Source organism: Melitaea cinxia, chromosome 30 (assembly GCF_905220565.1).
Source record: "Melitaea cinxia chromosome 30, ilMelCinx1.1, whole genome shotgun sequence".
Taxonomy (NCBI): Eukaryota; Metazoa; Arthropoda; class Insecta; order Lepidoptera; family Nymphalidae; genus Melitaea; species Melitaea cinxia.
Window position 1 is genome coordinate 8,038,772 of NC_059423.1, and position 11,647 is coordinate 8,050,418.

Here is an 11,647-nt window from a genome sequence, read left to right on the forward strand (position 1 = left end):
TGTTATATAGATTATGGTAGCCTAAGTATATACATGAGTTCGCGCATTTTTGGCGCGAACTTGTGCAGGCCTATGTCCAGCAGTGGACTGCAATAGGCTGAAATGATGATGATGCGGTATATGGTGTCTTCGCTGCCTTACGAAATGTGAAAAGCTAAAAAACGTCAAAAAGATTTTTTTCATATATAGTTATATATATATAGGGTCGGCAAACAAACGTAAGGCTCACCTGATGGTAAGCGATTACCGTAGCTTATAGACGTCTGCAACACCAGAAACATCGCAAGCGCGTCGCCGACCCTACCCCCAATTTCCCCCAGGAGCTTTGGTCACCTTACTCACCAACAGGAATACAAAACTGCTTGAAAGGAGTATCTTTTAGCTGTGCTGTTCCATATTTTGAGTAGGAAATTTCCCGCTGTGCTCTACCCCAGTTAAAAGGCTATATAGAAAATAGGCCATAAAACAGCTAGTTAGTTGTATAATTTTATTTTGACTGTAGAATGTATTGTAGGCCATAAAATATAAAGCAAAAGCTCAAAATAAATAAATTGTAGCAATGTGTTAACTATAAGAATTCGAGGTGTGTAAAACCGGGTGTGGTTTCTAGTTCTAAAAGTAATGCGAGAACTTTAATTACGTTTAATTACTAAAATGATTTTAATGTTGCTTAAAACGTTGTACGTAATGTATGTATGTAAGGAAGTGTTGATTATTTTCAGACTTTTTTTTGTAAGTACTTATTTAATTTTAATTCTTTTTGACAGTGTTATATGACACTATTTGGGAGCAGATTTTGACCTGGATACAGCCGTTTCATACGTAAATATGTTACTACTTGAAAGCGGTATTATTTAGCTGTGATCTTCTGTAAGGTCGAGGTACTACCCCAGTCGGGCTGCTCCATATTTTGAGCAGGAAATTTCCCGCTTTACCCTACCTCAACGAAGCCTCAGTAAATAGAGAAAATACGTGTCATAGTTACATACAGCTAGTGCGGCGGCTAACGATGCGCAAGTGGGTCGATGTACATCGGCCACGCCCGCAGCGTTACCGTTGCTACTAGTGACGTGCCAGCTCGATTATTATCGATATCATAATTTGTCGAATTTTTTTTTTAAATATTAAGATCATGATAAACACTTTTGGTTCTGCGCGACTTAAAGCGATTGTCTTTTTTAATCTCACGATATTTTCGGCACTCTAACTTAGTCAATGTCAGTAGAATTAAATTATTTATTAACATGAGTTAACGCCATTTTTGGTGCAAACTTGTGAAGGCCTATGTCCAACAGTGGACTGCGATAGGCTGATGTGTGGGTCTGTGTGTGTAAAACTAAGAATATTCAGATTGTTAATACAAATTCAAATTTATTTATATCAAATATAGGTCATCAGTTTAAATACATTTCTTAGAGCCGGTTGCACCAGTTGTAGAAAATTTTTATTCTGCAAATATGTTACGAATAGACTTTAACAGCAGGAGATCGAATAGACCATTAGGACGAGGGACGAGGGAGTTCCTCCTCAATTAATAAACAACACCTTTTCAATTCATATTTACTAATAGAAATACCTTATGGTAATTCGATGGTAAAAATAATAATATATCAAAATTTTTATCTGTAAGATAATGTCATCCGTCAAACGAGCTTTTACACATCTTCTATCTATACCTACTAAAAAATGGAGAGCCGGTTTTTTTGTTCCGCTATACAGCAAAAACTACTGAACCGATCGGAATAATACTTATACCATAAGATGCAGCGTGTTTCGGAGAAGGTTTTAGTATATGATATGTTGGTGATTATAAAAAATATGGACAGACAGATGTCGCTAGCTTTACATATATTACTACGAAAATCACTGGTCGTCAGCGGTCGCGCCGCTTGCGAACGGAGCCAGTGGCACAGTTGTTTACGGTAACCGCCTCGCTTCGTAAGAGGTCGGAGTTCAAATGTAATGCGTACTCGTAACTGACGCAGTGTGTATGTTATGACACGGATATTTTTTATCTATATAAATGATTCGGTTGTCTGGAAGAAATGGCTAATTGGCCATCAACCCGCCCATTACTTATATACTTTACAATTTCTGTTATTTTTTATGTGTACTTACGTTGTATTGACGCCGCGTTGGCGCACCGATCACAACCATGCATTGTGCCGGTTGCGCTGGTGGTGCGGGTTCGATCCCCGCACATGACAAACATTTGTATTGGCCATACAGATGTTTATTCAATCCTTGTGGGTTTCCCCACCGTGCCTCGGAGAGCACGTTAAGCCGTCGGTCCCGGTTGTTATCATGTACACCTGATAGCGATCGTTACTCATAGTAGGGAATATATCCGCAAACCCGCATTGGAACAGCGTGGTGGATTAAGCTCTGATCCTTCTCCTACATGGGGAAAGAGGCCTATGCCCAGTAGTGGGATATTATTGGCTGAAGCGCACGTTGTATTACTTGTCGATGTAATTGAAGTAGGTTTTTTTTTACATTTGTGAGAAACAATTATTTTGTATATCTTTACTAATATAATTAAGCGGAAACGTCTTTTTGTTTGTTTAACCGCGCTAATCTTAGAGGCTAGAGGTTTGAATCGAAAAATTATTTTTGTGTTGAACAGCTCATTTACTTGAAACTTGACCATTGACTTGAAAAAATATATACCCTAAGCCTTCCTCGGTACATGAGCTATCCAACACAAAAAGAATTTTTCAATTCGAACCATTAGCGCCCGAGATTAGCGCGTTCAAACAAACAAACACTTTAGCTTTATAATATTAGTATAGATTCTATGAAATTGTGTAACAAATGTATAATTTAATAGTAAATAATATCGACACTAATTTTCTTCCAGTAAGGTGTTATTTAAACGAACAGAGCGAGTTGGATAAGAGAATAAAGTTACGGTTACGAGCGGAGCGATGAGAGTAGCGACAAGCGGGTAGCGATTTTTATTTTCGTGTCGAAAATTATAAAATCGATAATTTCTTTATTTGAGCAATTTTCAAAATCAAACGACATAATCGTAATTATCAAAATAATATTAGTTTTTAATGAATTAATTTTAGTTAACATGATGCTTTCGCCGATTCTGATTTGATGTAGCCGATCGAGAAGAAGCGACAAGAAACTCCGCAGTTACTCTTTTTCTAACACACTTTAAAAAAGGATGAGGTTCTCATTTCGACAGTTTTTTTTTGTAGGTATATATGTCAGAATGTATGTATAAACTTGTAGCTCCTGTTTATTTAGCTGTTTCATTTCTACAACCGGTGACCAAAATATATATTTTATTCGTTGACGTCAAGCGGTTTTTAAGTCTGTTACAACTCCCGCTGATATAGTCTTTCAATGCTCATCAGTGACACATATAAAAGACTAGCTGTGTCCCACGGTTTCACACGCATTAATTTGAAAAAAATAAGCTATAACCTTCCTTGATAAATGCGCTATCTAACACTTAAAGAATTTTTTAAATCGGACCAGTAGTTTCTGAGATTAGAGCGTTCAAACGAACAAACAAACAAACAAACTCTTTAGCTTTATAATATTAGTATAGATAAATAACTAGTACAGGCTCTAAATCTAAATCAATCAATTTTAAAATATCTTTTCTTTTTATTTTCAACATCTTTACTACCCAAACCTTCCAATCGCTATCCCGTTACACTAAGACCTTACCACAAAAGCTACCAGAACGGGATTAAGTTATAAATACGTCAGAATATAACGCTAACAAGGCTTGTAATATAAATGATAGTAAACCATTGTTGGGACCGAACATTTCGTATTGCGACACTGTGGAGTGTCGCCATCTAGCGGTGAATAGTGTTAGCTTTTGTAAACTAACATTGAGTTTTGGGTTGTTTACGGCTACACAAGTGAGGATTATTATTAACTAGCTACTGCCCGCGACTTCGTCCGTTTCGAATAGTTACTTGAAAAAAAAACAATTTTGAAACATTCTTCATTAGTACTCCGCTCCTATTGATCTTAGCGTGATGATATATAACTTGCGCCTTCCTCAATAAATGGGCTATCTAACACTGAAAGAATTCAAATCGGACCAGTGGTTCCTGAGATTAGGGCGTTCAAACAAACAAACAAACTCTTCAGCTTTATAATATTAGTATAGATTGAAAGAGAAAATAAATAATCTTGGAAAGATACGCAATCCAATGAAAATAATCGTAAATTGTTTTGCTGAGTGCTGTTTGATTTTATAGTGTGATTGTGATTTTTGATCCTGAAATTTCGAAATTTTTACCAATACAATTTTATTTTATTTATTTATTTATACTTTATTGCACACTTACAATAAGAACATTAAAAAGAAGAGAAAAAAAGATACTAAATAAAGTGCAAAGGCGGTCTTATAACTGACAGTGATTTCTTACTGAAAACTCGTCTATAAAGGAAATATTGGTAACATATAACCAACATATGATAAACATACAATATATGATAAAGTCCTTTAAATACAAGAGGTACATAACGGCAGTGAGGTTTTTAATTCAGCCCGAATCACCCCACTACTAACTACTACTAACTTCTAAATGGTTAAAAGGGCTCTACCCCCCCTTTTTCCATGTAGGAGAAGGATCAGAGCTTAATCCACCACGCTGCTCCAATGCGGGTTGGCGGATATATTCCCTACTATGAGTAACGATCGCTATCAGGTGTACATGACAACAACCGGGACCGACGGCTTAACGTGCTCGCCGAGGTACTGTGGGGAGATCCACTAGGACAGACCGGAAACAATAATTGTATGCTGTAAAATAAAAAATTACTCACTCTCACTTCAGCCTAATACAGTCTGATGGACATAAGCTTCGACAAGTTCGCGCCAAAAATGGCGTGAACTCATGTGTTTTGCCCATAGTCACCACGCTGGGCAGGCGGGTTGGTGACCGCAGGCTGGCTTTGTCACACCGAAGACGCTGCTGCCCATGTATTTCAAAGCCAGCAGTTGGACGGCTATCCCTCCATCAGTCGGTTTTTGAAGTTCGAAGTGGAACTGTGTTATCCCTTAGTCGCCTCTTACGACACCCACGTTAATACAGGGTGTGGTTATATTCTTACTGCCGTAATCACACAGCATAAAAAAATAAATAATATCTAAATAAACAAACGAATAACTTACAATAAAAGATCGTCTTATAGTATAATGAGATGATGAAATATTCAAAAAAAAAAAAAAAAAACTCTGACGCATTTCTGTTCAGTTATGGATGAACGGTCCGACACGCGAGGTAAGTCACGCCATTCAAGCATTGTTTTTTCGATATTATAGGGGTCATGAGACGGAGATGAAGCTAATTTTCATAATACTAAGTTTAAAAATAAACTAATTGTATTCTATAACATTTATAAGTATGAGATTTAGTGCTGAAAAGAATAATCAAATACGTACGTATAAGTACTTATTAGTTTAATCATCTCTACAAATAAATAAAATTGGAGTATCTGTTTGTAATATTAAAATAACCGTCTTTTACTAAATGCATATGGATGCATATACAAGGTACATATTTTTATCTGTACTGTGTGGGTACGGTACTAAAGAATATAGCCACCCCCTCTCTCCCCGTGGGTGTCGTAAGAGGCGAGTAAGGGATAACACAGTTCCGCTACCACCTTGGAACTTAAAAAGCCGACCGGTGGCGGGATAACCATCCAACTGCTGGCTTTGAAATACACATGCCGAAGACGGGCAGCAGCGTCTTCGGTGCGACAAAGCCAGTACTGCGGTCACCAACCCGCCTGCTCAGCGTGGTGACTATGGGCAAAACACATGAGTTCACGTTATTTTTGACGTAAACTTGTGGAGGCCTATGTCCAGCAGTGGACTGTATAGGCAGTAATGATGAATGATGATATTTTTATCTGTGTAATTGTTGCGGCTAATCTCTGTAACGGTTGGATCGATTTTGACGGGACTTTTACTGGCAGATAGCTGATGTAGTAAGGAGTAACTTAGGCTACTTTCATTTTAGAAAATCTATTTTATAATTTAGCGAACTGAACAATAACTTTTTTGTTAAAGTCCACACGGACGAAGCACGCGTCGCGGTCGCGGGCACAGATAGTTAACAACATAAAAAAATAATATCATCATTACAGCCTATACAGTCCACTGCTGGACATAGGCCTCCACAAGTTTACGCCAAAAATAACGTGAACTCATGTGTCACCACGCTGGGCAGGCGGGTTGGTGACCGCAGTACGGGCTTTGTCGCACCGAAGACGCTGCTGCCCGTCTTCGGCCTGTGTATTTCAAAGCCAGCAGTTGGATGGTTATCCCGCCATCGGTCGGCTTCTTAGGTTCCAAGGTGGTTGTGGAACCTTGTTATCCCTTAGTCGCCTCTTACGACACCCACGGGAAGAGAGAGGGTGGCTAAATTCTTTAGTGCCGTAGCCACACAGCAAAAAATAATATGAGCAATAGAAAATAAAAGACCAAATATATCAGTGCCTCGGTATTGTTTTTGAAAAACGCTGTTATTCTGACTGAACCTGTATCCAAACTTTAATCAGTCAAAAATCAGTCAAATTCATATTTAAACCCATTTCATCTATTACAGGTAACAATTACCCGACATCGTCAAAAGTGGTCAAAGTAGAAGAATCGACGTCCACTCAGCTACCATTCGAGTGAGTATTGTTATTACATTTTTTTTTCAAACTACCCACATAATTGTAAATTTTGACTGTCCCTCTGGCGCAGTTTGTAGTAAACCTGCTTTCTGCTCCGTTGGTTATGGGTTCGATTGTCGCCTTTATCGAAAACATTTAGTTGCCTATCCTAATAACAGCCGACCGTGTGTGTGTGTGTTCAAGATTTTTATATATAAATATACATTTATCATAAAACATTTAATGTTTCAGCTCTCATGCAGAACCAACGGTGAAGGTCGGTCCTGATCTCCGGAGCGCTAGGAAACTGAAGAATGTTAACCGGTGAGTTTATCTCTTTGAGGTTCCGTACAAGTTGGTTAGTTTATAAATCGATTTTAGAGTTTTTATTATTTTAAACAATTATTACAATTTCAACAATACAAGAGCTTTATCGAGTTCTACTTTTCTGATCTTTGTATATACACCACACATTGGTTTTTTTTTAAATACAATGATAGGCTTGCGTTTGACCACTATTCACCTGATGATAAGTGAAAATGCGGTCTAAGATGGAGCACGCTTACCTAGAAGTAACCTGTTCACGACTTAAAGATCCCCAAGTTATAATTTTCCTGAGACACAGAACAATTTCATAAGAAGTGTTGAGCAATATTGTCTTGCAAATTAATAACCTCCTTAATTTAGCTTTTTTATTACGAAATTGTTATTTGTCTGATGCGGATGACGTCTGTACTTCTGCCTATATTTACTCCAAATAATCTTAATAAACATAGTGTTATATCGACTTTCATTTGGTTTGGTTTCCCTCATACACGCTTCAGCCTGTAATATCCCATTACTGGGCATAGGCCTCTTCCCCATGTAGGAGAAGGATCAGAGCTTAATCCACCACGCTGCTCCAATGCGGGTTGGCAGATATATTCCCTACTATGAGTAACGATCGCTATCAGGTGTACATGATAACAACCGGGACCGACGGCTTAACGTGCTCTCCGAGGCACCATCATAACCTTCCATCAAATGTCATCTCTCACTCAATCATATACTGTACCTACAGTATATAACTTAAATAATTATTTTTCCAGATTTAAGCAACCATCCAATCATCCGCAAACGTCAATCCAGCTGTCAAACTTTTTCCCGCCAATTTTACCCTTCACAATTCCCGCGCAAATGAAACCTCAGATGGAGATTAAAAACTTTTTACTGAACACAGCTTTACAGAACGCACTAAACGATTCATTACACGAAATAGCTCGAAAGAAAATAACGACAGATAATGAAAGTAAAGTGGTCAGAGATAATAAAAGTAAAATAACCACAGATAAAGAATGCGAGACGCGAAGGAGGTTACATAAGTGCGATGTGGCTGGCTGTCATAAGGTTTACACGAAAAGTTCGCATCTGAAAGCTCATAAACGGACACACACAGGTTTGTAGGACTCTTTCTATTACTTAAAATATAAATAAAAAATCTAATATATACTAAAAGGACTGAAAAACTTCGGTAGCAGATTAAAATACCTATAGTCAAATTTCGTATACATATATTTCAGAAAACCTATTATTGTTATAAATTTTTTCTTTTATAGTACTGATTAATATACAAGGCATATCTCTCATAGTTAGTTTTCATTTGTCATTTCGTAATATTTTATAGCCTATATCAAATAAAATATTTCATACATAAAACGAAACATGTAAAAGCTATTCTCTAAACTAATTGGTACAGAAAAAATCTTTATACAAAAGGGTAAGGAAATTCAATTAAAAAATCGTATTTTTCAGGTGAAAAACCCTATAGCTGTGGTTGGGCGGGTTGTGGCTGGAGGTTCGCGAGATCAGACGAACTGACGAGACATACACGCAAACATACCGGACACAGGCCCTTTACTTGCCCCCTCTGTCGCAGGGCCTTCGCCAGGTCCGACCATTTAGGACTGCACATGAGGAGACATTAGGGGCGTTTTAAAATGTTTTGATTGGTTTACATGTCATACATTTTGAAAAAAAAAATCTAAAGTTTTAGTAACTATGAAAATGTAGAAATTAGTAATGTTTAACATATAATGTATCAAAAAATATCTACCAAGAAGTATTATATAAAGATCCGTTACAAAGAGTGACATATTTATATATTTTTGTAATATATTGAAAGATAAATTCTGAAAAAAAAAATGTTATATAATTCAAAAGTAAATAAGATGCAATTAAAAAATCTATCAAAAAATAATAATAAAATTAGTCACTTATAAAGAAATCAATATTTCATATTTAATTATTTTATATGTAAATATATGTTATACAAGATATTAATATACAATATGATAAGACATTAATCACTGATTATGTGTTCAGGAGCCTCAGAAGGTCCTCTAGTTCCTAAAATGATTAAAACAAATTTAATGGCAAATATATATATTTTTTGCCATAATTATTGGCTACTTTAGTCAAAGGGTCCAAGTATCTTATAAAACGGATTTCTCTAAGGGTCGGTTTCACCGCTTGTGGATATAGTTTATCCAGCAAATAAATTACGAGTTTTTCCTCAACTAATAATCTCAAATATAATATCTATAGTGCAATACGATGGTGAATAAAAATGAGTATATCAAACATTTTTATCTCTTGGATACCGTAATCCGTCAAATAGCGTTATCCACAACCGGTGAACCAGTCCCTGAAATATATAGAAAATTAACAAAAAAAAAAAATTAAAAGCAAAGAATCCGCCATTTTGTTAAGACTATGAACTTCGACCTATTATCATATTTTGAAGTCGGTAAAGCGGATTTTTCGTATTAAATACAATTCTTTATAGCGTAGGAAGTAATTAAATAAGAATTTATACTGTAAGTTGTACCTTTCGAAATAATTTTAAGATTTTCGCGGCATTATTTGACACTTAACGGCCAGTAATTTTACATTTTTTTACAAATAAGGTTTTATATAGTTTTTTTTTATATAGATTTATTGACTATAAGTCACAATAATATATGCTCAAAAATACACGGAAATCGATACAGGGCATTGATGGCAATAATAGGTGAAATAAAAAAATATAGTAAAAAGTTGTAATTTTATGTAGAATTTTTTTTTTAAATATGAGAAATAGGTGTCTAGATTTAAAAAATCGTGTTCTTAGCTAATGATATATCATAGGATTGTTTGACTAGTTGTTGATAAAGTTTATCTTGCAGTTAAGCTACTGATAGCTTTAAAAACAGCTAAACTATTAAACAATGTTTTGATTCACATTTGCAATAGATATATCCCAAAAATAAATTGGAATTTAACGGTGAGAAGGATTCGTACCGTCAAAGCTATCTGAAGTGTAACGATATCCTTATATTATTCTTTTTAACATCATTTTATATATTTAAAAGATCTCTATACGCAAATATGAATTGAAAAGTTATTGTTTTGAGGCGAAACGGGTCCTAAGGCCTGTTCTACCTCCTGCCGTTAAAGTCTATTCGTAAGTTATTTGCAGGATAAACTACCTACAAACGGTGACACAGGCCCTTATTATTTAGCTTTTATTATTATTAAGCTTTTTTTGCTCAGAGCGTTTTGAATATTGTTATGTTTTTAGAGTTTACAGATTATTATTAATATATGAAAATAGATTAATTTAAAATAAGATGTATTTGTATATAGTGGGTTAAATAGGGGCCAGTATTTTTTGTATAATAAGTACCTAATAATTATTATTAAATTTTTATTGAAAAATTGTATACGTGATCTCAAATTGGTTATACTTTTCTCTCTATGTGGATCTCAAATTTGAAATATGTGTATATAGCAGATACGGCGAACATTGTACCGTCATATTTTTCGATTTTTTTTTTATTTTCAAATTTACTGTTATTCAAATCATGTTATGACAATAACGAAAATAATAAAAAATATTCGTCGTTTGATGTCGTTTTGATGCCGTCGTTTTTGTTTATATAGATTTTAAAGACAATGTTACTTTCAAAAAATCATTCTTTATAATCTAAAAAAAATAGTAAGTAAGTTATGATTCCTGTAGTTTTTAGACTAAAATCCAGCATTTTGCTCGGCCAGTAATTATAAAGTTTAGTTATATTTTATAGATTCCTATTTACGATCGGACGCTTATTGAAAATATAAGAAAAAAGTAAAAAAAAAGTGAAAAAAATGTGAAACAGTTCCAATTTTATTTTATTTTTTGTATATTTTGACTTTTATATAATTTAAGAGTTAATTTTTTTTAATAATCACGATAAAGTATGTAACATCCTACTGCTAGGCATAGGCCCCTCTCTGTGTAGGAGAAGATTCGGAACTTAATCCACAAAAACAACCGCTCTGATGCAGTGGTCCATGTGCCATGAACAATGGAGGTTTTCGGGTTCAATTCCTGCTCGGGATGAATACATGTATTTTAGATGTCTGCCCTTTGGGTCCATCCATCGTGCCTCGAAGAGCGTTAAGCCGTCGCTCCCGCTTGTTATCATGTACACCTGATAGCGATCGTTACTCATATCTGAAAACCCGCAGTGGCGCAGCGTGTTGGATTAAGCTCCGAATTGTTCAAGTTTTCCCATATTTCAAAAAATTATCTATTACAAACGAGTTCACTTTAAAATGTGTTTGTATTGTGGTGTGGAATGGTTGTGGTGAGTACTTTTGAAAAGTACATCCTGGTTTAAAATTTTCTGACATCAACTCTTCAATTGTGACATTACGTTTTTTGAATATTTATTTTTATTTTTCGAAAAAAAAGTGTGAAAAATAATTATGTACACACGTAAGAAGTTATGCTTCATTGGCTAGCTAACTTCACGTTGCTAACTTCTTCTTCGTTGACTAGCTAACTACAGGGTGTCGGTATTTTGTGAGGGAGTGCGCGCGCATCCTAAAAATTTACTATTTACTGTTTTAATATTGATAAATGTTTTAAAAATATTTGATATGAGATATTTAGAATGTGCAGTAATATATTTCATAACAGAGCCTTTAATAAAATTTG

The 11,647-nt window shown here is 35.3% G+C and overlaps 1 protein-coding gene across 1 annotated transcript; it reads left to right on the forward strand.

The window, feature by feature from the left end:
- Nucleotides 1-5,236: 5,236 nt before the first annotated feature.
- Nucleotides 5,237-8,768, forward strand: LOC123668151 (Krueppel-like factor 5). The gene is made up of 5 exons (XM_045601943.1): nt 5,237-5,261; nt 6,594-6,663; nt 6,898-6,969; nt 7,734-8,080; nt 8,437-8,768. The coding sequence occupies exons 1-5, from the start codon at nt 5,237-5,239 to the stop codon at nt 8,607-8,609; spliced, it is 687 nt and encodes a 228-aa protein (XP_045457899.1). The 3' UTR covers nt 8,610-8,768.
- The last annotated feature ends 2,879 nt before the right edge of the window (nt 8,769-11,647 follow it).

What these genes read in the sequence shown, in the direction of transcription:
- LOC123668151 (XM_045601943.1), top strand. Translation starts at nt 5,237, where the DNA reads ATGGATGAACGGTCCGACACGCGAG. An exon ending in TGAACGGTCCGACACGCGAG is followed by an intron (nt 5,262 to 6,593) that starts GTAAGTCACGCC and finishes CATCTATTACAG; the next exon opens with GTAACAATTACCCGACATCG. An exon ending in TCATAAACGGACACACACAG is followed by an intron (nt 8,081 to 8,436) that starts GTTTGTAGGACT and finishes CGTATTTTTCAG; the next exon opens with GTGAAAAACCCTATAGCTGT.